The sequence below is a fragment of the Hyperolius riggenbachi genome, chromosome 3 (assembly GCF_040937935.1).
Source record: "Hyperolius riggenbachi isolate aHypRig1 chromosome 3, aHypRig1.pri, whole genome shotgun sequence".
Taxonomy (NCBI): domain Eukaryota; kingdom Metazoa; phylum Chordata; class Amphibia; order Anura; family Hyperoliidae; genus Hyperolius; species Hyperolius riggenbachi.
This window is the reverse complement of record NC_090648.1, coordinates 150,331,777-150,359,595: the sequence shown is the minus strand read 5'-3', so window position 1 is coordinate 150,359,595 and position 27,819 is coordinate 150,331,777. Positions and strand designations below refer to the sequence as shown.

General features: G+C 41.6%; 1 protein-coding gene across 5 annotated transcripts in view; it reads right to left on the bottom strand.

Annotated features, from left to right (window-relative positions):
- IGF1R (insulin like growth factor 1 receptor) overlaps positions 1 to 27,819 on the bottom strand; it is a 287,658-nt gene that overhangs the window by 7,568 nt on the left and 252,271 nt on the right. For all 5 annotated transcript variants that reach the window (XM_068275134.1, XM_068275136.1, XM_068275135.1 and 2 more), the window contains exons 15-20: positions 24,358 to 24,428; positions 18,406 to 18,635; positions 18,192 to 18,302; positions 8,367 to 8,526; positions 5,357 to 5,486; positions 5,024 to 5,158 (exon numbers count right to left, since the gene is read on the bottom strand). In XM_068275134.1, the coding sequence (XP_068131235.1) occupies positions 5,024 to 5,158; positions 5,357 to 5,486; positions 8,367 to 8,526; positions 18,192 to 18,302; positions 18,406 to 18,635; positions 24,358 to 24,428 (837 nt within the window). The remainder of the gene's footprint in view (positions 1 to 5,023; positions 5,159 to 5,356; positions 5,487 to 8,366; positions 8,527 to 18,191; positions 18,303 to 18,405; positions 18,636 to 24,357; positions 24,429 to 27,819) is intronic.

The window sequence follows — 27,819 nt, the reverse complement described above, 5'->3', positions numbered from 1 at the left end:
GTAAACACCACTTCAGCAAAATTCCACGCTCACAAAAACTTTGCTACAAACACATACAGTATCAGCACTTAACAAATGTTTACTAGCTGGCTGCCAATCGACATAACCTTAACCACCCTGGCGTTCTGATTAAATCGCCAGGGTGGCTGCGGGAGGGTTTTTTTTAAATAAAAAAAAAACTATTTCATGCAGCCAACTGAAAGTTGGCTGCATGAAAGCCCACTAGAGGGCGCTCCGGAGGCGTTCTTCCGATCGCCTCCGGCGCCCATAATAAACAAGGAAGGCCGCAATGAGCGGCCTTCCTTGTTTTGCTTACATCGTCGCCATAGCGACGAGCGGAGTGACGTCATGGACGTCAGCCGACGTCCTGACGTCAGCCGCCTCCGATCCAGCCCTTAGCGCTGGCCGGAACTGTTTGTTCCGGCTACGCTGGGCTCGGGCGGCTGCAGCGGCGATCAGGCAGCACACGCGGCTGGCAAAGTGCCGGCTGCGTGTGCTGCTTTTTATTTCATTAAAATCGGCCCAGCAGGGCCTGAGCGGCAGCCGCTGGCGGTGTTGGACGAGCTGAGCTCGTCCAGACCGCTCAGCTGGTTAAACTGCACAATTTCCAAAACCAACTACATGCACAATCTACGCAATTTTTTTTAGCCTAGAATCTGTACTGTCCATACAAACCGCCTACGAATTTCATCCTCCTGCATGTATTATCAACCGCACAGAGCAGAATGTATTGCTAGCTCTTTCCCAATCCTGCACTTACTGAGAGACTGCCAGCAACATTGAGACTCCCATCCTGATAGCCTGTTAGGATCATGATGGAGGGACTGGGAAATAAAATACTCAAAATCAAGGTATGCCATTTCAAATAACACCTGACAATAATCCCAGAAATTTGTGCAGCTGAATGGAAAGGCTTTCCTATTTTTCAACAAAGGTGGAATTACAATTTAACAAGTGATGAAAATATAGGCTTACTGATGTTAAGTGATTACTGCAGCATGTTTTAGCTTACTGCATGTAAAGTGTGTGTTGGTCTATGACTATAAATTAACGGATTGTAAGGAAAAGGACAGTCCTCTTCATCTCCATCCAGCACGTTCCTGTCAGTGATCTGTTTTGCTCCAAGTCTGTGCTGCACACAGGATCTCTCCTGTACCCTCCTGGCCCCTTCACGTGGGGTCCACATTGGGGAAACAAGCCTGAGCTGGGAAGCCAGACGTCTGACGTGCATACAGAGCTCTGTCACTCGACGCTCCTCCAGCCATTCCGCACTGACCATGCTTCCAGCTCTTGCCATAAATGGAAGGCTTTCTAATCCCCCTCTTCCCCTCCCGTGTGGATTTAATACCTTGTTTACTGAATCTCAAGGAGGAGCTGCCTCCTGCACAGGGAGAAGAAGGAATCATGTGCACACACCAGACCCTGGCCCCCTCCCCAACAAATCACCCTCGAGGATGGAGATTGCTTTCACTCTCTCATACAGCCTATAGCCAAGCACAAGGTGAAATGGTGTGTTTACGAGATAACCGTTCTATTAACTGAGGAATGTACACATTACCAATTCTATTCAAACACAACACCTAGAGCAAATTCTCAATGAAATATGTGACAAATCAAATGGAATTAGTGTAAATTCACCAAGCGCTCCTGCGCAATGCAAACACCAGTTGCTAGACATTGCCATGCAGTGCGGGACTGCCCAAATACAGTTGTACTGAATCCAGCTTCCATGCAACACATTGCACTAAAATATCTCCTGAGTGCCAAACATTTCTACAATGCTCGGCAGAATACCAAACATATTTCCCCAAAGCGCCATGCATTTCTCTGCACTGTACAATGTGGTGAAATGCATGCCATAGTCAATAAGACCTAAAAAATATATAGTGTGTCTGCGTGTGTGTGAACACTGACCTCTGACTGGCTGCTATGGTCAGGGTTTATGAAACAGCACAATATAGTAAAACACATTGGCCCTTATTCAACTCACCCTTTTCTCTTAAATGGATACTGTACAGGGGTCGGGGGAAAATGAGTTGAAGTTACCCAGGGCTTCTAATGGTCCCCGGCAGGCATCCTGTGCTCATGCAGCCACTCACGATGCTCCGGCCCCACCTCCGGTTCCCTTCTGGAATTTCAGACTTTAAAGTCTGAAAACCACTGCGCCTGTGTTGCCGTGTCCTCGCTTCCCCTGATGGCACCTGGAGCGCAAGGAGCAAGCACAGACCATACTGGGCCAGCGCAGTACGCTCCTGGTGACATCAGCGGGAGCAAGGACACGGCAACGCAGGCGCAGTGGTTTTCAGACTTTAAAGTCTGAAATTCCAGAAGTGAACCGGAGGCGGGGCCGGAGCATTGGGGAGTGGCTGCGCGGGCACAGGATGTTTGCGGGGGGCCATTAGAAGCCCCGGGTAAGTTCAACTCATTCTCCCCTGACCCCCCTACAGTGTCCCTTTAAGTTTTCTCCCAGGAGATAAATTTTTATCTTCTGTTTAAAATAACTTTTTGGCACTCTGCAGTTGAAAAGATGCTAAAAAGTAGGTGGAAAGAGTGCTGTCAACATTATTCTGAGTATTTTCTTGCTTGCTGGTGACTTAAAAGGCATGTTATAGATAAGGTGTCAAAATATCACCTAGGAGAAAACTTATGAGAAAATTTGAATTGCATATGGCCCAATGTTTGATAAAGTAGCAAATGCTTCACTAGGTAATACTTTTATTGCTAACTGTAGATACGGGTGTTGCTAGCTTCTGATGATCTGGTCATCTATCAACCTAACAGGTATAGCTTGATGGAGACATAGAGATCACCACTGAAAGCTACAAACTGTTCTGGCCATTGCAATTACAAAGTATTACTTACACTAAGGGCCTATTCACAAGGAATGCTGAAAAACTGATGCGTTTTAACTGATCATAGCAGTGCATTGTGACAAAGCTTCAGTTAAAAACATCTACTCTAAGCTGACCCATAGGGAAACATGGACATTTCCTTGCTACTCAGTTGTTTGTTCAGTTATAACTGACAGCATCTGATTCAGTGTGAATGGTTACAATGGAATGGAAAAACCCGCAGCAGCTTGCCTGTAGTACTCTAATATAGAAATTACTCTTCAAGAAAAAAAAATTACATCTGGTTATGGCTGAACATGCATTTTCTTTTAAATATACATTCAGCAATACAAAGAGCATTCTAACTGGTTGTTGGAAGTACAGTGTTCTGCCCTGAGTGGGTTGCTCCATGCAAAGTTTATTGAATAAGCCAAAGTAGCAGTACAGGTCACCCATGATATGACCTGGGTATAATAATACAACAAGCAACCTCTAGTTTTCATGCATTGTGCAACTAATGCACATAAGTCACGAACATGTGAATGACATTTTAGATACTTGCAAGAGGAAAACACTCTCAGAACCAACATGCCATTCTATACAATGGATACTCTCAATCTATTGCTTATAAGAAAATAAACTACTCAAGGTCAACCGAAAGCAGATGCATGCGGAAGCTTGGTTGCCCTGCTGTGTATTCAGTGATAGCTGTTGTTAGCTCAGTTACTATAGCAAACTATGAATCATACATTTATGATGCATGACTAAGAGCTGTCCAAAATAAGGGCAACATGATCTCCAGAGGCACAGAAATCTCAGATCTGATCAGAAAGGGTGGCCTGTGCTTAGGAGGACATCAAGTCAGATGGTTGTCCCCGCCAGAGGCCTCTTTAGAAAAATCCAGTGATATTCAGAGCGAGCTCAAAAACAAACATGTTTTGCAGCAGGCAGAGGGAGTGCACTGACTGCTGGAGTTCTGTCTAAGCTCTGGTGACAGTTCACACTCACAAAGGAGGAAGAACTAGCAATATCGCTCTCACAGTCACAAAGTGTGACCCATAAACATACAAATCCCAGGGGCAAGTTCAGGATTGCTATTAGTATTCTCCTAAACACGCTGACAGGCTTCTCATCCCTCATCTAGGGATGTGCTATGCTGTCCCATGTAGAATCTCTCCCCATACTGCCTCTATTCCCCACCTATTTTTAGCACATTGCTTATATGCATGGCACATTTAATCTGCAGTATAAAGTTGTATTTTATTATATTTGTCCCAGGATCTATATCTAAATTTACCTTCATGTCTGTGGCTGCTATGCTGAAACCTTCCAGGTTGATATTTGGCCTCCTAGTTGATACTGGCAAATTTGCAGCTCTATTCATTATTTATTAAAGTCACTGGACCGATATAACTCCACTGAGATTTCATGGCTACTAACATGCTGCAGAGTGATGCACAGCAATCAACAGTATGTGCAGTGGCATAGCTGCAGTGCCATAGGCCCCAATGCAAATGTTACCCACCACCCTTGCCTCCCTGGCACTGGTATTGCATGATACAGAACACCAAAAGCAGCTTTCCTCTGCATCCCCAGTAACTACGCCGCAGGTATCTTGATATCAGTGGAAAGGCTGAATTTTCAATTTCAGGGTGGAAAATCAAGGTGGTGCTGATGATCACAAGACATTCCATCGATATAGAAGCGCTTGGTTTGGAGTTTACTGAAGGGCGAAGGAGGCCTACAACATGTTTTTTTTTAGCAAATTTCTGTAATATTTCTGAAATGGTCACTCTTTTTTCTGCTGTACATTATATAGAGTGCAAATGGTTCCTATTACTACCTGTCCACTGCAGAAGCCAACAAGCCTAATCATTCTAAATTTCTCTCTCACTTTCTCTTTTATGTTCTCTATTATTCTTTCTCTCTGATTACCCAATAGTAAGACCCTATCAGTGTTTCATAGTCAGCTTCCCACACTGAAGAGATTTCGACGCTTGTGGTATCACCTGGTGCAGGAACCAAGGAGAATCTCTCCAATGTCCAATCACAATGATGCATGCTTTGTGGTTTAAATGTAAGCCTTTGTCTGTGGACTGTAACTGTACTATGCTACATAGATAGCCTTGCATCTTTTATCTACATCAGAATTACTGTAAGGAAGAGAAAGACAACATAACAAGGTAACATACAGCATATCCGGACAGTTGTCTGGCTTTTCCAAGAGCCCGCCTTCCATAACGAACCGGAGAACCTGCTCATTGGACATGCCATGGTATGGCTGTTCTGCCAACGTGGCTATCTCCCATAAGACAACACCAAACGACCTGCAGAGGGTTAAAAAAAAACAAAAAAACGGGAACCATGAGAAGATACAAAATCAGTTTCACAAAGTCCTAAATAGAATAAGGAGGAGTCACACTTTAACCTTGACTTCTGTGCACAAACAGAAAAAGCCTTCAGACTGAGGCAGGCAGCATTTTGTAAGGCATGTTATCAGGAATATATGTGTTATCAGTAATTACCAGACATCTGAATGGATAGTGAAGACTCCATCCTTGAGTGATTCTGGAGACATCCAACGCACTGGAAGGAGACCTTTACCTCCTTTACGATAATAGTCTGTCTCATAGATGTCTCGGGTCATTCCGAAGTCTGGAAGGAAAACAAAACAATCATTACAAAAGTACATGCAGCTCCTTGTGTTGTGTGGGGGCAGAAGCTGATACGGCTTCAATTTAGAAGCATAAATAAAGATTACATAAAAAATGCATTCATTACATTAAATGAGACCACATGGCACCAAGAACAACAATTAGGCTAGCACAGAGTTTTATCATTGACCTGTAATTCAGTTTTTTTACTATATTTAGATTTTACAATTCACTGAATAATGTCCAGCCATTTTGTAAATGCCTTATTAAATGCAAAGCCTTTATTGCAATGTCTACCAATGGAATCCACTGCTTTAAGATCAGGCACCTCTGTTCTCATAAATATGGGAACATGATGTCATCTGTAACATGTTAACTATGCATGCATACAGAGGGTGCGTGGAAAGATGTACTGTGTAAATCACCAGGTGGGGGGGTGGGGGGAAGTGCCACCCTAACCTCTGGCAGGGATGCAATGGATCAAAAGTACTCTTCTTCAGCGATGACACTATACAAACAATAACTAGAACTCCATTTTATAAATGGAACTATGTTTTACACTGTATACACTGCCGAGGTCAGGGCTGGGCCGAGGCATAGGCTGGAGAGGCTCCAGCCTCAGGGCGCAGTGTAGGAGCGGGCGCACAATTCATTCAGCTGTCATTCCTAATTGTGTATGAAGCAGAAAGAAATAAGAAAAGGGGATACATAGCAGTGACTGCAAGCCAGATAACTAGATATTAAGGTGTTGGGGAGGATGTGGGCCCTGTGGCCCTCTTAGTCTAATAGCAATCCGTGTGTGACGGCTGGGGTGGGAGGGGTGGAGGGGCGCACTTTGGTGTCTCAGCCTTGGGTGCTGAAGGACCTTGTCCCTGCTCTGGCCGAGGTACATTATTATGACCACCTGCTAGTATTAAGATAACTACCTTTGGCAGCACAGAGGGCAGACAAACGTCATATGAGTGACTAAGAGACCTTTCATACTTGTTTGCGCTGCTGTTCATTATGACGCACCACACATAGTGTGCAACACGCATGGTAACAGGAAAGTCCTCTGACTTTCATGTTACTGTTCACAGTAGATAAAGCTTTTCTGTGCATTGCGATGTAACTCACCCAGGAATACTATCGCACAACACAATCGAGTTGTCGGTTAATATGAGCCAGCAATGCTGTGGGCCATACTGTGTGCGTTAAATTGTGTTCATGCATGATGCTGAATGCCTTATAAACTACGCTGTGACCGACAGTTGCTGATGGGACAGAATGGTGGATCGAGTCATCAAACAGGTCAATTGATTTGCTTGATTGGGTTAAGGTCTGGATAATTCAGAGACCAACAGAGAGAGAGAACAGAAAGCTCAGATTAAAACTTAACCAATTGGAGAATGCAATCCCCTGTTAGTTTTGTCTACTGTTGGTACAGCTATGCAAATTGCAGTTGTTTTCTGCAATAATATAACAATAATTTTGTACACAAGGTAAGATTGGTGCACCATCCAAATTGCTGCTTCATTTCATCATATGGTGGCTAAAATACACATGAGTACAATGCTTTTCATAGCGGTGAAACAAGGTGGGGTGAAGAGGGGAAGACAGGACAGGCACAACAGCCCCATCGCATTGAGTAATGCTTGCTCACGTGCTTGGTCTGGGCATAGATAACTGGGACTAGTTAAAATATGGCAGAGGCATTTTTCCTATTATCACATTTCTGTATGTGGTGTTTAATTGAAAGGATTGCATGACTTAAAGAACACCTGAGGTGACACGTGACATGATGAGATAGACATATGTATGGACAGTGCCAAGTGCACAAATAACTGCTATGTCCCTTTGTTACTTTCTTTGCCTGAAAGAGTAAAAAAAAAAATAAAATCAGGTATGCAAGTGTCCGTTTTTGTCTGGGTCGGTACCGGGTTGGACTATATGCATAGCCCTCACAGATAAGGAATTACAGTCATAAAACACTTTCCTGGCAGAAAATGGCGTCTGAGAGCAGAAAATAGATAAAAAGGGGCAAGAGTTCATAGATTTTAGCTCTAGCATACTTGAATGAATGTGTCATTGAGCAGAGACAATGAAATAGTAAGAACTTAAAAATTAGATTAAAATATAAAATAAAACTGTGGTACAACTAAAAAAAAAAAAGTCATTTTCAGAAGAAGGAAGATAGATACAATAGTTATCACATTTTTTTTTCCACCTCAGATGTCCTTTAAAGGAAAAAAAACAACAACTATCATTAATCGCCACACTGATTAAACAACAGTAAGACCTGATTGGGATCATAGTAATCATGACTTCGGTAGCAGTGAAACCCACAGAACATATTGCAGAACAGCAGCATTTGTTTCAAACGTTACTCAATTTTGGCTCTGATCACCAGTTTTAAAAGTGGCAGTACGCTTTGCCGATGGACGTCAATAGGCCGCTGTTCATTCTTGCCACAACTGTTATTGAAAAGTAGTGAATGGTCACATGTAGAGCACTGGCAGTCTGGCATTTTTTATCTTGTAACGAAAGTAAATGGGGATTTCAATCACCAATTGAGGGGATATTAGTAAGTGGCAGTTCTCCAATATCGTTTTTTAACAGGATTTCAAAATAAACAAATAATAAGTGGAGATCTTTTTGAGATCACTACTTTTATTGAATAGGCCTCCAATATGTTCTCCATGAGGTTACGTGGTTTCTGTGGGGGGCACTGGCTTCTTCCTCTAAACATACTGGCACAGCAAGATGACTGGCAGTAGCGCACAGAATTGGCCATAGCATCTGTCACAGCTGCAGAGAGATTTGTTAGTGCCCTCCTTCAGGAGCAAGAAAAGATATAAATGACTATGTGCCCTGTGTGTAATACCTAAACATTTAGCCTTACCTCCAATTTTTACTGTAAAGTCTTCTGCAACCATGCAGTTCCTGGCAGCAAGGTCTCTGTGAACAAATTTATTTGCATTGAGGTATGACATCCCATCTGCTATCTCTCCTGCCATCTGGATCATCTTCTTCAATGAGGGGGGAGGCTGCCCAGGGTTGTTCTACAACAAAAAGGGAAATGGTCACCTATAAAATACCAATACCAAATATTTCATCCTTGTGTATAATTGGAATGCAGTGACATGTTGCTTGTGGTGATAATTCCCACAGACACTAACTGACAACAGGAGATACCGCAGGCAAAAAGGGTATTATTTACTTCGACAATAGACCGCCAGCAGCAACAACATAGCGTAATTATTATGCATTTGTATAGCGTTGAAACATTCAGTGTTTATATTCTCCAAGCACTGTGCTAGTGCTGTATACCCTCACTAAATCCGAGGAATCACATGCAGTATGAACTACAGTCATGAGAAAAATAAAGTACACACTAATGTTTTGCAAATCAGGATGTCATAAATCACTAGTTCCTCAGCAGGTCTTAACCTCAGATGATCACCACCATAACTATGGTTGGGTTCACACTGCCATAAACACTGTTCCGCTTATCAGGGCGGAATGGAATGGGATCAGCAGACATGCTAATGTATCCTATGCATCTCTTCATTCAGAATGGATCCATTCGTTCAGTTCCGTTGAGCAAAACTGAAGGCTCTACAGTGCACAATTGTGGATATGGACAGTCGACACAGTGGATGCTGACATAATTAATTGGAAGCCTATGAGAATGGACAGTGTCTGTCCCCACGAGGCTGATCACCACATACATTTCTCCTTTTTTTCACTCACCTGTCTACTGTCACCTCTGGTCCACTGCCGCTGCCACTTGGGTGCTTTCAAGGGACAAGCACGGTTGTACAGTTTGGAGCCTAGGCAAAAGCATGGAGCTCCCCACTGGATTCCAAAAGACCAATGTGTATCCTCTCTCAAAAGGAAGGTGGATTCCAATTGTTCTTTTGCAATCCAAAGGGAAGCCAGATAATGCTTCTACCAGGACTACAATCTGTGCATCAGTGCTTGTCCCCTGCAGTGGTGGAACCGAATGTGCCAGCAGAAGGTGGACTGGACGGGTGGTGGATGCAATGGGCCAGATGCACAATAGTAAGCATTTGAATGAGACAAGGGACAAAAGCATATCCTGAGTGGATACACTGTGAACGCACCATTGTGCATCTGGTGCAGTGTAAACCCAGCCTTAGTAAAACCACTTCATAGGAATTAGAGAAGATAAATAGCAGACAGGTGCTGCTAATCAAATGCACTCGATTAACTAACAGGTGATCAGAAAAAAATGCAGCAGTTTTGACAGTTAGCTAGTCTAGAACATTAAGGTATGTATTAACACAATGCCAATGAGGAAATAAATCAGCAGTGATCTAAGAGAAGAAATTGTTGCTGCCTATTAATCTGGTAGGGGTCATAACAGATATAAGTACCGGTACATCATTCTACAGTGAGAAAGATTATTCACAAGCGGAAAACATTTAAGACATTTGCGCAGAGAAATTGCAAAGCTTCTTCTCTCTAAAATGAATGCGGTAGCACGACTTAATAGTTGCCAGATTGTATTGGAGCGAACCACAAAGCTCCTGGAACAACGTTCAGTTGGACACACAAGATCAAAGTGGAGATGTTTGGCAAAAAGCAAACACAGCGTATGAGCAGAAACATAACCAACATGGTGGAGAGGTGATAATTTGAGCTCATTTTGCAGACTGATGACTTAGGCACTTTGTAGTCACTGAGTTAACCATGAACTCCAAAAAGTATTCTAAAGTCAAATTGGAGTCTATCTGTGCAACAGCTAAGTTTGGCTAAAATTGGGTCATGCAATAGGACAAAGATCCCAAGGTTACCAGCAATTCTACAGTATAACAGAATAGCAGAAAAAAGGGAACCAATGTGTTGCAAACTCAAAGCCCAGACCTCAACCTGAACAAGATGCTTAGAGGGGTTTCAAGTTATTGCAACTCAATGTGGTTCAACAAGCTATTGTATCATATGGTTTATTTAATTTTTCAAACATGGCTTCCCCATGTTGGCTTCCTTTTTGTTGAATAAATGACACAGTGGGATCTGCTATGTAAGGTTAGATTTAAATCATTTTAGAACCTACTAAAGATCATTATGATGTTGATTATTCTTTTGAATGTTCTGACACATAGAATCTTTAGTATTGAAAGCGGCTGCACTTTATTTTTCAAATGACTGCAGAGTCATTAGACTACAAGCTGCCTCTTATCTACCGATTCATGAAATGGACATTCTGCCTACAGGCCCATACACACGTCTGTTTTTTGCGAACGACGGGTCGTTTGAACGACCCGTCGTTCAGTCGTTTGCCGGGCGGATCGCTCAAACTCACTCTTATCACGCGAACGACAGTCTGTACAGACGCCCGATTTAGCGGGCAAACGACTGAACGCAAAAAACGGACGTGTGTATGGGCCTTACTTCAGTAGAAGCAAAGGTGTGAGTCAGATGCCTAAGGGTAAACTTTAGCTTAACTGATGTCGAACTCTGTTGGAATAATCCATTGGGTAAAAGACACAGGTTCAGCTTAATTTGCATTTCTTATGTGTAAAAGCAATGCTAAAAAACAGACAATAAAATCAACTAAAACACGTTAGAGAAAGAAGACCAGGTTCAGCCTCAGATTGGCTTTTTTCCCCTTTAAATCAAGGCAGTCGAGAGATAACCTGGCATTATAGTGACCGAAGTGTGTACTTAAGGGAAATGTCACATGTTTTGCAGTCTGCCACATCAAGTGTCTATACAGCATGAAACACTACTTATGGATCAGGCAGCTATTTTAAAGCATACCAGAGCCAAAGTATATATTAGAAATGGGGGACATGATGCTCACTGTTCCCCGTTCTTCTCATTGCCCCTCTGATCCTCCTAATTGCCCTCCTTAAAAGATCAATCCAAAGAAGGAATCCCGCTGCACCAGTGGTGAAGTAAAAGTCCAATCTTTATTGCAGCATTAATAGACAGCACAGTAAAATAGCACAGGCGTATCGGAGCAGAAACATGGCTCCTTAGTCATTGCGCCTTAAAAGATACCAGAGCCGAAGTATATAGGAGAAACGGGGGGCATGATGCCCACCATTCCCCCGTTGTTCTTTCTGCCCCTCCGATCCTCCTAATTGCCCTCCGGCACCCTCTTACAGGTCGCCGGAGTCAGGCATCACTGCACCTGCGCTGGTCAGACTGCACGCTTCCTACAGCACACGACTGTGGCCAGGAGTGTTCTGCGTCTGACACCACGATTATGTCATGCACATGTGCAGAGCGCTCATGGCAGCAGTTGTGCACTGTAGGATGCGCGCAGCCGAGCCAGCGCAGGCGCAGTGATGCCCGACTCCGACGACCCTGAAGAGGGTACTGAAGGGCAATTAGTAGGTTCAGAGGGGTAGAAAGAAGAACAGGGGGAGCGATAGGCATCAGGACAGCTCTGGTACCTTTAGCCTTAAACAGTCAGCTCAGCTGGTAAGTGTTAACCCTCGGTTTCCTTGCAACTCCGCAGGGAGGGAGGATTGGTGGGCCCGATTTACAGCACGTTTCCTGCCCACGGGCCCCCAGCGTTGGGTTACACCCACTTTCTTAATTTATAAGACTGCAGGCGTTAACGCTTGATTTGCTCTGTGATCAGAGTCACTTAAAATGCTAAGCTTCTTCATGCTGAAACTCCATACATACAGCTCTGAATACACTACAGAAAAATGTCAGCATTATAATGAGAAAAATAATATCTTCTACCGAAGACAATGCCAGATGTGATACAGTAAAAAGACTGATACAAATTAGAGCAAATGAGTTCATCTTCGCATACATGCCAAAATAATTACACAAAGCACTTCCAATAATGCATTAATCGATCAAATATTAATTAATTAGCTCATTAGAAACTAAAAAAATTACTAAGCCATTTCTAAACAATTTATGATCCCTTTAATACAGACAGTCTTAAACTAAAGGCATAAAAACGTCTCCATTTTCTCAAGTCTGTTTTACCACGAGCCCACTTCATAAACGCATAACATTGGAATTTAGAATGCTGGTGATGGCTACAAACAAGTGCTGTTCCTGGAATTTGGAAGTTGCTTTCCTGGATACTGGAATGCAGATAGGCAGACTTTCTTTTAAGTAATGAGGACCTTTAACCTTCTTACAATGGTACCTGGCACAACTATGATTTATTGTCTGGGAAGAGGTGACCAAGGAATGTGGAAAATAAGCTGAGCGATTTTAGGCTGAAATCAATCACCTCTCTATCAATCCATGCCCTGCACTGATGAAGGCCGATATAGCCTGAAACAGCTGTCTGTAAGTTGAAGTATGTTGTTCTGTAAAATTATCAGGCTATAGGCAAGGCTACGCCAGCTGCTCTGGATGTGTGCCTGAGTTTTCTGGGATACAAAAGAATCATTTGCATATTCACTCGCTGACCTAAGTGATGCGTTATGGGAGTACCTTCTTGCTCACATGAAGCTATATTTGCAAATACCTTGTGTTGTAAAGTGGATCCGAGGTGAACTTTTACTCATTGCATAATTGTGTTCTTTTCCTATTGTTTATAGGGCATTCCTCAAGCCAAATACGTTTTTGTTTTTGTCTTAATACTCTAATTCCCTATAAACTAAAGAAGCCACACCCACAGGTTTTCAGAGAGCCAAGGAACTTTCAGACAGTAGCAAGGGCTCATGGGAGCTCAGTCTGGGCAGGAGGAGGGGGGAGGTATTACTAGCCAGAGATTTCAGAGGAGGAGGGGAGGAGGAGGAGGGGGATTAGGTTTTTTTGCTCAAGATGCAGATAAGCCTGCCTCTGTAAAATGTTTACAAACAACATGGCTGCTGTCATTGTATCACAGGAATAATCAATCATTCTATTAAAGCTGTTTGCAGCTAGATTTGCTGTGTAAACTATCTAAACTTTAGATAAGATATATAGACAAGTTACTTGTTGTTTTTCATGGCTGAATAGAGTACTGGTTAAGGGCTCTGCCTTTGACATGGGAGACCAGGGTTTGAATCCTGGCTAGGTCAAGTACCTATTCAGTAAGGAGTTCAAGGCAAGACTCCCTAACACTGCAGGGAGGCCTAACACTGCAGGGTGGCCTCTTGAGCACGTCCCAGTGGCTGCAGCTCTTGAGCGCTTTGAGTTGGAAAGGAGAAAAGCGCTATACAAATGTTTGGATTATTATTATTATCATCTCAGATCCGCTTTAAGAAGTCAAAATTATATTTAGCTTGGCTTTTTCAGTACGGGGGCTTTTGTTTCCTTCAGACTAGTGACACATTCCTAGTGACTTTATTGTGTGCTGTGTCACATCTCTATGTTGGAAGCCCCACTCACAGAGCCATATCAGTTCATTCTTTGCACTGATGAGATCCAACACAATCGGAAACGCCTGTGTGGAAGTCAGAATATTTGGCTCTGTAAAATTACCGTAATAGGCTACAAATGGATAATGTTGTGGTGTACGATGGAGTGGCTCCTGACAGGTGGGGTGAGGAGCAAATAATGTGGTTGGGCATCATCATCACTAGGGACATATGTACACTTTAGATTCATGACCAAGATGGTCCTAAAATGACGAAGTGTGTGTGCCAAGCTTTAATACTGACCTAAGACGGTACAGCATTGTATGTCAGGGCCCTGGAGATACTCAGCAGCAAGAGGCCTAAAAACAAATTGTCATTGGTCTAAGCAACATGGACAAAGTTGAGAACGTTATTTAGCAATTGTATAAACCAATAATGGTCTTGTGTTGGCAAGATCAAACTGTTATTTTCACTTATTATAAAAGACTTAAAGTAAACTTTAACCTTAGACTAGGACTAGACTTAGACTAGGACTATGGTAGAAACATAAGATTGTGAGCTTCTCTGATAGACCGTTAATAACAGGACTATGGGCTCTGTAAAGCATTGAGAAAAACATGAACATTGTATATGCATAATAATTAAAATTACCCCAAAACAGCTTGATATCTGCAAAACCAAAGTTCTCTGTACACTTTTCTCTGTGAGGGGAACTACTGGTAAGATCAACATTAAGATATACTTTAAGGTCTTGTTTACACTAGTGGTTTTAAAGGTGGTAAAAAGTGGCATTTTACTACCCTCAAAGACTTGCACTTACATAGCAGTTAGGAAGCTGCACAGTTGACGGTGGTTAAAAACAGGAACTTGCAGTGTTCAAGTTACAGCGATTGAGTTTACTGTAAAATGATGGCTATGACAGTCTGATTTAGCCACCTCATAACCATTGACAATTACCTTGCAAACACTTACACAGAACAGTCAGCGTAAACTGACTGACCTTAGATGGAGCACAGATGAGCCCACAAATACTCTCAGGGGGACATTTACTAAAGCATTTGCATTGATTGGAGGGGGCATTTCCATCATAAATCTGTTGCAATGTATGCACACTTTAGGTACTGCTATGAGTTTTAGACCATCAGCGATGGATTTGGGATATAAATATGGCCGCAAACAGGCAAAGAAAAAAAGTAGTCGTTTGGGGAAATGAGATATGTAAAGCATCTAACTTTCCTACCCTCCGTCTTCACAGCAGGGGGAGTTGAACCGGGCTACACTACATTGACGCAAGCAGTTTTTCGGAGTATATTAGAATAGAAACATACTCTGCAATTACTTCTAGGAGTTTACATTGTGCCTTAAAGGATAACTGAAGTGAAAAGGCTATGGAGGCTGCCATATGTAGTTGCCTGGATGTCCTGCTGATCTCTGGCTCTGGCTGCAGTAGAGTCTGAATCACACACCAGAAACAAGCATGCATGCTTGTTCAGGGTCTATGGCTAAAAGTATTAGAGGCAGAGGACCAGCAAGATAGCCAGGCAACTAGTATTTCTTAAAAGGAAATAAATCTGGAAGCCTCCATATCCCTCTCATTTCAGGTGTCTTTTAAATGAATTCATAATGCGTACCACACACTGCCTTACTTTCCAGGCAAGTGATGAATTTGAGTGATAGTGGAAATAATATTGGTAAGGGTACCAGAGCAATAACCTAGGGTGCTCAATCAATGAGCACGTCTTATTCAACAGCCTATAGGAATACTGACTGCAGTCCCTTACTTGCTTTCACTCACAGGTCTGACTGCATATACGGTAGCTAAGTTAAAGGGCACCTATAATTAAGTTGCCGATATTTAAGAAGGGGGGGGGGGGGGTTGTTGTAGATGCTTTCCATGGTTTTTCCAGTATAGAAAAGCTTTTTCTAAAATGTTTTGAATAAAAAGCATGTAGAACATTTATTTGTACATATTTTATAGATTATGTAACGTATCAGAAGTATTTACCTGTAAATAAATTAGCTGATATAATTTCAGAATCAAATATCTTCACCATAAATTGTGACCGGAACATAATCTAAGTTTTGTGATAAGCGGTAAGAATAGCCAAACAAAATTTGTGTTTTTTATTTACAGTAGCACTTTTTATTTTAAAACTGGAATTGGTAAAACTGAGAAATGTTTTTTCTATTTTCTTCTATGTTTTCCCATTAAAATTAATAGAAAACAAAATTGTGCGAGGGAAAAACATGGCATACAATGAAAGCCTAGGTTGTCTTGAAAAAAACAATATACCGGTATATTTCATTTCTGTGTCGTAAGTAGGGATAAAGTTATTTCTGTTTAAATAAGGACATAGCTAAACTGTCAAAACTGCTCTGGTCCATAAATGGGAAAAAAGGTCTGGATGCATAGTGGTTAATCCCAGTCACCCACTGTGCAAAGCTTGGGACCCCACCATTAACAGTGCAAGAATGGCTGTTTACATTTCCCAGTGAAATTTGTATTTGTTTCTGCCCACGTTTTGGTTATGGGACTAAAAAGTATCAAATACTTTATTCCAGGTAATGTACTTATCCTATACTTATTCCAGGTAATGTAGTGTGTGCCAAATTTCATTCAAATCCATTCAGCCATTTTTGCGTGATCGAGTAACAAACATACAAACATCCGAACTTTCCCATTTATAATATTAGTAGGATAATTTTGGTGATTACAGCTTACAGCTTATGAGAACCCCCAAATCAAAATCTCAGATCATTAGACTATTGTGAAAATCTTCAAAATTCTAGGCTCAATGTGTCACCGACTCTAATCAGTTAATTATTCCAAAAACCTGCAAAGGGTTCCTGTTTCATATATTAGTTTCACCTTTTAAGTTGAATTACTGAAGTAGACTTTTGCATGATATTCTAATTTTTCAACTTTCACCTGTATATAGAACAGGAAAGTGGTCTACAGCTTGACCTACTGGGGCACAGACCAAAATTCAATAATCCAGACATTCTAAAATATTTTTAAAAAGATGGGGAAATGCTTAACGTCTCTACCAGACTTTATTACCAGTATATATTTTTCCTTCAAAATTACAGGTGACCTTTAAAAGGAAGGAAGCACTGGACAAAACATTTGGCTTAATAACAATATATTATTGCACATCTTCACTTTTTTTTCTCTAGCCCTTGCAAGGTAACAAGGCGACGTACATTGATTGGAGCCATTTGTAACTTCATGTATATTTTATAGCTTGTGATCCTGTAAACAGAGTCCACTGCCTACAATCCCTGTGGACTGGAGAAGATAAATAACAATGAAATGGATGGAGGGCAGAAAGGCTTTGGGAAGGGGAAGGCTCTACAGATCTATGTCTAAGCAGAATTGAGAATGATGGTACCTCAGACCTTTCTGCTCAAATTACCCTTTTTATTCCACTTCCTTACTCCGTTCGAACCAAAAGCCTTTTCTCTTTATTCTTTAGAGACAGCTCCTCTAACTCGCTTCCTGTTTACCTCCACCTGCAACATAGGTCTTTAAATAGCTGTGCTCCAGATGTAGCACACAGCTGACCTCCCCAGCAGACTTGTAGTCAGTAATGAAGAGCGAGAGATGTGCTTTCTGTGCATGGATTTAGGATGAACCTGAATCTAGTACATCATATCTTCTATAACCATCATAAAAGTCTTCTTACCACACTAATATTCTGCCTAGAGATACATCCATCAAGATACGTTCAATACGTTAATAGATAAGATTTGTTCTATAAAGATACATCCTATAAAAAAAATTGTCCTTAAGTTGGCAATATTCCTACAATTTCTGTTTTAGATTGATTTAGATTCAATAGCACGGAATATAACAAAAATATATCAAAAGCTAGGGCATCCCCAGTTTATATTTGATTGAAACATCAATATTAGGAGTATTGGGAGTTCGTTATCCGGTCCGGTTAGGTCGTGGCTCCGGTAAGTAGTTGACCTGTGACCTGAAACTAGATTGGGTCGCACATGCCATGATCTCAAAGACTCCAAAGCGGCATCACTGAACAAACTGCACATGCACAGTCCAAACTTGATCCAGGTCAAAGGTCACCAACTTCCTGGAGTCGTAGCCATTGAGAGACTATAAAGTCTAAATCCAAAGTATATTTACTCAGTTTACCCTTCTACAACATAGATTTGGTGCGATTGTACAATCAAGATTGTATCACTGATGGGCAGCTTAACACAGATTCATAAAGATCATCTACACGCTTCATTAGTGCCGAACACCATACACACTGCCCAAGAACACTGTCACTGAGAACTAGCATCCTAAATCTCTTTGAGTTAAGGACTAGTTTTACAAATGTGGACATAGGAGAGAAGAGGCTTGAATAGACATATTACCCTGCATTGGTGTTACTCTGTACCTGTTCCAGGTGTGATTAAGTATTACTGACCTCTGTGTCTGGCCTTAAAGATCTCAGGTAACTTTTGAGGTCTCCTCGTGTCATTAACTCCATGATGACAAGGGTTGGCTGACCCTGGGAAACAACACCCAACAGCCGAACCTAGAGGAAGAACATATTCATCAAAAACAGTATCATGAAGCTTCTAGTCATTCATAACTTACAGACCTATGAAATAATACTAGGAAATGTGCAAGTCACTCACCACATGGTGACAGTTAAATTCCTTCATCACTGATGCTTCGTTTAAGAACTCTATCCTCTCACGCATGCTGGCTGCTTCATTCACCGTCTTTATGGCCACTCTCGTCTCTGCCTCATCTTTCACTACTCCTTTTGCAATTCCTTCATACACCATGCCAAATGAGCCCTGGCCCAGTTCACGGTTCATAGTTATTTTCTCTCGGGGAACCTCCCACTCATCGGGTACATACACTGTAGGGGAAAAACAACCAAGGTTATTAAATTCTTCTGAGATACTTGTAGGTCAAGTTGCTGCATATAATTCAAGTCTTTTCATAAGGTCTACAATTATCTGCAGAAATTGGGCTCTGAGAGAAAGGCTAGACAAAACATAAATCTTTGAAAGGGGCACACGCATTGTAATGGTTTTAAATCACTAACGAACAGTCAGAATATGGATAGTTTATTGTTTTCAATCAGATGCATTCTATTTGGATAAAGTTAGAGGAGAAAGAGGAGCAATGGTATTTGCAAAATTTGATTAAATATCCCCAGAAATAATGTTTAGTGATCGTTTTAGCAAGTTTACGTAAATCATTGTACCTACGGGCTGCCACCTGCAGCTTGTGTTTTGTTTATTTTCTGATGCCCCACCCAGCAGTACTCCGGTAACAATGAAGTGAGAATTTAGATGGGGTGGCCCCTCCTACTGGCCACCCCTCCTATTGGGCGGCCCCTTTGCCTTTCCATTTTAACCAATAGCTGATTGTTATTTACTGACAGCTCCAGGCTGGAGATAAATACCGAACATCTCCCTTGTTTTACTGAATGCTCTAATCTTTGCAAATTAACATCTGTTGATGTATTTACCACACAAGTTGGTCATTTACTTCACTAGTCTGTAATTTTACTTTTACATGCGATTACAGTCTTAATGAAGACATTCGAGGAAACGTTCAGTAAAATCATATGTTTTCTGCTTAACAGAATACGGTAATGCTTTGTGAATTGAAGCCCATGTGTTGGTCTCACCAGAATCCTATAGCCACACCATATTAATTAAAGTTGACACCAGTTTTTCCCTGATATAGACTAGAGTTACCATTATTACCCTAAAGTGGGGATCAGAGGCTGGGTCTGATACCAACTTTATAAATGGGGCAAGCAACACTATGTGGTGTTAATTAGATGATAGTTAAGTGGTGACAACTAGGGATGGTCAATGGGATGCAAAGAATTGATGCAGGATTATGCAAATTCTGTAAGCAAATTTATACAACTGAAAACAGACCATTGAAATCCCACCAAGGTGGAATTTTATTGGTCCGTTTAGCAAGCATAATACAGAATTTGCATAGTCCTGCATCAACTCTGAATTTGACCCTCTCTAATTATAAACATATTGAACTGTTGATTCCCAAAAAATGTGGAAATCTTTTCAGCTTATCACTACTTTTATAAACTTAGGGAACAGATTTATTCAAGAAAAATAAACTAATGACATTTTTCTGGTGACCATTCTGTTCACCCCTACATAAATAGGCCCATAGCTTTTAATTAATAGAAATGTTTAAACAAAGCTACAGGTTTGATGTAGGTCATTTAAAAATGACAACTGCTAAACATTAGAGAATATTTGATCATTCCCAGGTACATGTTTTATTAAGAGTGTGGTACACGCCCTGTAACAAGAACGAAGAACAAACAGGTCAAAGCAATAATACATGTGGTAAGAAAGATGCATGGAAACTACAAATTCTGACCCATCCAAACACAGAAGATTTAAGGGGATATGACAACAAAGGGAGGAGAGAAAATTCTTCAACAGATTAAATCACCCCGAGGCTCAGGAAAGCCAGAACTCAGGTGGAAAGTAATTAGGGGATAAGCGGAGGAAAGAACAACAAGTTTTCAGACTGTGCTTGTCGGGTAATTGATAAGCACCTAAAAAGATGTTTTATGACTTAAGACAGCTCCAGGGTCTTGGTGCATCTGGAGCTACATTCTGCTGTCTGCTACCTCAAATTCCTCCAGAAGGAGTGGCTCACCCGTATGAAAACAAAAAAATAAAAAATCAGATTCTACAGAGGCCATAATTTGTGAGTTCAGCCTCCCAACGATGGCAAAAAGCAGCAGGACCACTGCTGGGCAGAAATGGCCATTTATGCAAAGGTCCTGACACTCAAGTAGGACAGCTGTGCACTGGAGATTACACATGGTTAATGAGATGTTAATAAGTACAGCTCACTTACACATTTTATGCAGATTGTATGGAGCTTGACATTTGACCTATCAAATGCACTGGCCCAATCCATGCACAATTTGGATTAAATCTGCATGCAAGCTAGATTTCTCAGCATATCAAGGACTAAAAAAACTATTTTAGTAGATAAAACTCAGTTTATACTATTAAAAACCCCCCAAAAAATAATAAAAAGCCACCCAAAAACCCCAACTTGAGCGTAGGTCCTAACAACTACTGATTCCAGGGTAAAAATTGCTTTAAAAGCACACAAAAAAATACTCACACACACTTTACTATGAAAGTACACAGGGAACAGACCTCCCTATTTCTACTGATGGCTAGAAAGTAATGTAGATGGCTTGAAAGATGGTCAGGCAAAGTATGTGGATGTCTATGAGGTTGATGGGGTGGAAACAAAATGACTACAGATGGACAGAAAGTTGACAGGGACTGCTGGGGACATGTAAGAGACACTGTCCCCATACAAACCTCCAGATTTGCTACAGGAACAGAAAAGAGGAACGGATTACAGCAATCGCATCTGAAAAACTTTTTTTTAAGTAACCTCTCTTATTGCACTGAAATGGTAAGTTCGTACAAAAAAAGGGATTGTATCATAAGTGGGCACCTTTAGTTGCAGATGGCACAGCATTACAGTATAGTTGCAATTATTATTAGCCATTGAGAGCTCCTCCCTGGCGGTCTATTAGAAACCGACAGGGGGAAGCGCAGCACTATTTTTTAAATTTATTTTTGTAAATCATGTAGCGAGCCTAGGGCTCGCTACATGATAGCTGCTGTACAGCGGCATCCCCCTCGCGGAGATCCCTCCGGCGATCTTTGATCAGGAAATCCCGTTCGAAGAACGGGATTTCCTGAAGGGCTTCCCCCGTCGCCATGGCGATGGGGCGGGATGACGTCATGGACGTCGTGACGTCTAAGGGAGTCCCGATCCACCCCTCAGCGCCGCCTGGCACTGATTGGCCAGGCAGCGCACGGGGTCTGGGAAGGGGCGGCACGGTGATTCAGCGCGGAGCGGCACCGATCGGAATGCACACGCAGCTAGCAAAGTGCTAGCTGCGTGTTGCATAAAAAAAAAAAAAAAAAGTATCCAAATCGGCCCAGCTGGGCCTGAGAAATCCTCCTGCACGACATAGCCCAAGCTCAGCTCGGGCTTACCGCCAGGAAGGTTAAAGGTAACCCAAACTGAGAGGGATATGGATGTTTCCTTTTTAAAAATACCAGTTGCCTGGCAGTCCTGCTGATCTCTTTGGCTGCAGTAGTGGCTAAATCACAGACTTGAAACAAGCATGCAGCTAATCCAGTCCGACTTCAGTCAGAGCACCTGATCTGCATGCTTGTTCAAGGGCTGTAGCTAAATGTATTAGACACACATGATCAGCAGGAAAGTCAGGCAACTGGTATTATTTTAAAAGGAAAAATCCATATCCTTCTCAGTTTAGGTTCCCTTTAAAGAGACTCTGTATATAAAAAAAAGACCCCTGGGGGTACTTTGGGAGGGGAAAGCCTCAGGGTCCTGATGAGGCTTCCCTTATCCCTGTAGCTGCAGGCAATCCAGCGCTGGCTCCCCCGAAGCTTGCCGCAATCCTCCCCCGACAAGCCTGACAAGGGATGATTTATTTACCTCTCCGGGATCCAGCGCAGTAGCGGCTCTTCCTTCGGGCTAGGCGGAAATAATAGAGCCCGATAGTATCCACTCTACTGCGCAGGCGCACAAGGACTTGCGCCTGCGCAGTAGAGCTGATCAATCAGGCTCAGCCATTTCCGCCTTAATCTGAACGAAGATCCACTACTGCGCCTGCGCAAGAACCTGGAAGGTGATTATTTACATCGCCCCACTTCAGGGGGCTGCAGCTGGACAACGGAGGGACGGAGAAGAACGGGGAACGCCCCGTTAGGATCCAGAGGCTTCCCCTTCCCGAGGTAAATACCCCCAGGTGACTTTTTTTTTTTTAATTACAGGATTTCTTTTAAGTTTTTATTGATCCCTTCTACCAAAACGTTTTACAAATCTCATTCATAAATATTAGCTCCTCGTGATTTTTTTTTTGGGGGGGGGGGGGGTTTAAAGTAGGATACACAAAGTGTAGGATAAAATCAAAATCATTCAGCCACTGATAGTCTGCTGAACGGAGATAAAATTATAAATTGTCAAGAAAATGATGTGGATGTCAATTTAGCAACACAGCTCTAGGCAAGGGTTGTTGCTGAAAGGGCTCAATAGTGTCCGTACATGATGGCAGATGATTTCCTGTAAATGAGCTGACAGCGCTGTGATTTACTTCAGTATCTGCTTTCTAGAGTAATAATATATACATTGTTTACATGGACATTATGTCATATCACTACAGTAAGATGTATACAGCACTCTACAGGTGTGTGAAACAGAGTTCAATGCCCAGCATGCAGATTATGTTATTAATATTATTGATTTAGAGTCCTATCATCTGCTGTGGTGCACTGTCAACACTGTTTTTGCAATTACTTTACTTTAAAAAGATGGGTATGAAATCTTTGTGGACAGGTGTTTAACCATTGGAGACAATGCTGCTTACAACACACATCCTAAATAATTTACTGAAAGGGACTATAAAGTCTAAAATCACCATTGCATATATCACGTTCTATTTATTGGAGATACAGAGTGCCATGGCACTTACCGGCAAGGGGGCGGGGCTATGCACTAGAAGCTGGCGTATACGGGGCTTGGAGGGCGAGTTACAGCAAAAACATAGTTAAAGGGACTCCGAGCAGTGCAGAAACTATGGAAAGATGCATACCATTTTGAAGCTCTCTTTCTCTTCTTTCCAACGACACATAACCCGCTGCCCTACGCCTTTTAGTTTTCGCTATTTTCGCGATCGAAATTGCGGCCACCGCGATTTCGATCGCGAAAATATCGAAAACTAAAAGGCGTAGGGCGGCGGTTTATGTGTGGTTGGAAGGAGGAGAAAGAGAGCTTCAAAATGGTATGCATCTTTCCATAGTTGCTTGTATTACACAGGACGACTTTTCCCCAAAGTCAGCAGCTGAATGGAGCCGCGATTTCAATCGCGAAAATAGCGAAAACTAAAAGGCATAGGGAGGCGGTTTATATATCGTTGGAAAGAAGAGAAAGAGAGCTTCAAAATGGTATGCATCTTTCCATAGTTTCTGCACTGTTTAGAGTACCTTTAAGGTTTTTTCAAGAGGAACTCCAGTGAAAATAATGTAATAAAAAAAGTGCTTCATTTTTACAATAATTATGTATAAATGATTTAGTCAGTGTTTGCCCATTGTAAAATCTTAAATCCCCGACTTACATTCTGACATTTATTACATGGTGACATTGTTACTGTTGGCAGATGATGTAGCTGCTGAATGCTTTTTTGTCAGTTGGAAAAATTTCCCACAATGCAACAAGGTTCACAGACAGGAAACTGCCAGGAGTAGCACGGTCCTCAGAGTTTCTTGTGGGAGGGGTTTCACCACAATATCAGTCATACAGCACCCCTTGATGGTCCGTTTGTGAAAAGGAATAGATTTCTCATGTAAAAGGGGGTATCAGCTACTGATTGGGATAAAGTTCAATTCTTGGTCGGAGTTTCTCTTTAAGCTTTTATAAGAACGTTTTCATAAGAATGACAGTATGACAATACACATGCTATCTGCAATAGCAGGAAGCCAGTGTCTGCCCCTGGTTACTAAGTAATGATAAGAGCTACTTACTCTCGGCTGCACTGAAGTATTCTGGATTCACTGAAGCGTACAGTACTCCATTTCCCAGTCTGTCGCTGTTCCTGCATGAATAAAACAAGTGACTTTTTTTTCTGATGAGTTTTAAGGGTATCATATGTTGCTGCAAATACTTGATGAAAAAATAAAATGAATCATGGTGCACAGTTAACATACTGAAGGAGACAGAATACTCATAGGGCCTGTTTCCACTACACGCAGATTCTGCATGCAGAAAACTGACTCCAATGAATGCCTATGGGAGATCTGCATCAGAAAAATCGCGTTTAGTGGAAACAGGCCCATAGACATTCATTGGAGTCAGTTTTCTGCATGCAGAATCTGCGTGTAGTGGAAACAGGCCCTTATACTCACAGTCCAACTGTTCTATTTACAGGTCACTTTCAAACATCCCTTTCCTAAGAATTATTCAATGTTAAACCCTCACCTCTGCTATGTATTGAAAAAAAAAAAATGTAGGTGATACCTTTCACTAGCTAACAATCATTTTTTGGTTACAAGCATTTCAGGAAAACACAGGTATGATGTCATGTCTGAGAAGTAGAACTTTTTTTTGTTTAAAAGCATACAACTAAAAAACTCTTTCATTCAGCAGCCAACAAAAAGTATACAAGTAGGCTTCAATGTCACTTTTCATCCACTATGACCAACTAATCAGCAAGTAGGTTCTTACCGTGTGTGAGGAAACACAAACAAGGAGCAAACATCCCAGCTCCATGCATTGTCATGACCATGAACTGAGCCCAAAGGGCTTTGGTTCTGCTGTGTGAGCGTGCTAACCACTATAGCGTTGTAGTAACTACCGTAATTTACGTTCATTTATTTTATAACATTTGTTTGGACATGTCCATGCTCCAAGACCATTGGTACCAGCAACAAGCAACGGATGATCCCAAAGCTTTGCACCAAGTAACAAAGCTGGCAGCAGCATCGATACTCATTCAGATTTCTGCTGAAATCAAATTCATTGAGTAGTGGAAGGAGCTACAACTATTAATATTCCACAGTACATTTTCATTCAAGGAAATATTGATTATACCCAATATTAGGCATAGATTAAATAGTATTGATTACTAAACCAGAGCTATGCTTATACAATTGATCTATAAACACAGAGTTAAAATCTGCCCCAACAGGAAACATTCATAATATAGCAGAATGTGTCCTTGTGTCCAAGGAAATCCAGTGTTGACCAAGTAATTAAAGTGAACATGTCACCTGCCCTCTAAAGGTGTGTACACACACCCAATTTCTTCAAGCTATGTCAGAAGACTTGTTGTGCACAATCTGGCTGATGGCTTGCCCGTCTGTGCTCCGTCCACCGCCACTGCTGCTCCACTTAACGGTGCAGTCCGCGGGTGTCATGCATGCCGTTCTCGGCTGGATCCGGCCGGCTTCCTGGACCTTGCGAGCGCTCACTCCGTCCCTGGCCTGCCTGCTGACGTGTTTCGCCTTGCCCATGGGGCTTTATCAAAGCATCAGGATGACTTTGGCCTCAGTACACGCATCACCTTAAAGGCATAGCTCCTCCCCAGGGCTGGAACATTATTGCTCTTAACTTTTTCATCAGATTTCTTCTAAGAAAGGCACAACATAAAACAGATATACTTCAACCATGATCACGCACAGATCTTTACTCTAATACACATCAAACATTTGTGATATTTCTGGGAAGTTCAAGAACACCTATCCAGATGTCCAATTTTAGTTGGTATCGATTTTTCCCGATATTGTCCCATATTTCAATCACATTATATTTCGTGTAATTTTCATTTCATAAGCAGCATAAAGCCTCTGCTGGACAGCTGTAATCATCTTCACCTCTAATGACATATCTATCGATTTTAATCAATGGCATATACATTGACAATTGAATTAGAAAAAGATATCAAGACAGCTTTCAATGATCAAACAGTGGTAGATTCTAGGGATGATGAGATAAGGGATATAGAACCCCTTTTTAGGGAACATAAGAAAATCATGATGAAATCGCTGAGAAGGAAGTTGGACATTGCCACTTTGGCGTTTTATATAAAGGAAAAAGTAGTCCCATGGGGACAAAGGGAGCGGATTATTCCTGTAGAACATCTACAAAACCCGCGATTTATGAAAATATGGAAAGAAGGTTGTATTGCGAGGGGTATCTTTATCATGAAATCAATAGTAGATGAAGAAAGGATTCAATTAGATGAACTTAAAATCACATTATAAATTAGTAAGAAAGAGTTGGATTCCTTACAATCTCATCCGAAATTTGAAAAATTAAACAAACAGCTAAAATTGGAGATAGAGAGAAACCAGTCAAAACTTAAAAAAGAAAAACAGCAAAAATTCCAAGAGGATGTGAAATCATGGAATGAAGGTGAGTTCTATAAGTAAGGTACACCAAGAAGTAGATCAAGAAGTAGGGCATTGAGTCGGAATTCAGAATTAGCTGAACCCAGTGAGGACACAAGTGGAAAGGGTGTTGATTTTTTAGAGCCAGATATAGAAAGCGAGGTAGCAGACACGGACAAGTAGGTAGAGGCAGACGAGAAAGAAGAGGAGGAGGAGAACAACAACAGAAAAGGGATTTTGAAGATAAAAAAGCAGATACAGAGCATCAAAGACAAGGAGAAGGTGAAAGAATCAGACAGGAAAACGAAAGCTCAGACAGGAAAATCAGCTAAATGAATAATGGCGATAACAATAATGTGATTAACCTAGCTGGGATGGAGCTGGATGATGCGTGTAGATCCCTGTTAGGAAAGGGTTTGTCATTTGCCCCGGTTTGTGGTGGAGATGAGTTTCAGGTATACCGTGATTTATGTTTCTTCCTCAGACGTGTGGCATTACAGCTCATGTTTGAGGGAGGAACAGGGTCAATTTCAAAGAATTTGGAAAACAGTGAGGTGACAGATGGAGGTAAGTGATAGAGCAACATAACATGACATAACATAACATGATTTGGAAAGCCTTTGGGATGAGGGAGGAGGAAGCGAGATAAGAGAAATAGGCCCTAAATTAATGAACCCTATCCCGACAAAGGTTAGGAAAAAATCTAAATTTATGCCTCCACTGAATTATAAATTGAAAACATTTAGGGACCTAGTTCAACGAGACCTACACAAAATGAATTGGGTTCCTCAACAAAATAGAAATAATTTAACTGAGGGTGAAAGGGAAGCCCTTTGCAGATTAAAAGACAGAAGATATCATGATACGGAACAGTGACAAAGGAGGAAATGTTGTAATTCTGTCGGCAGACTATTATGAAAAAGAATGTCTCCGACTGCTTAGTGACAAATCAACTTATCAACGTCTAGATGAAAATCCCTTTATGATGATTAAACAAAAGGTGAACAATTTGGTGAAAGAGGGAAGAGCTTTGGGAATTTTGACTGAGGAGGAGGCCACCTTCTGTTAAGTCAACACTTTTCGATTACCGATTTTTTA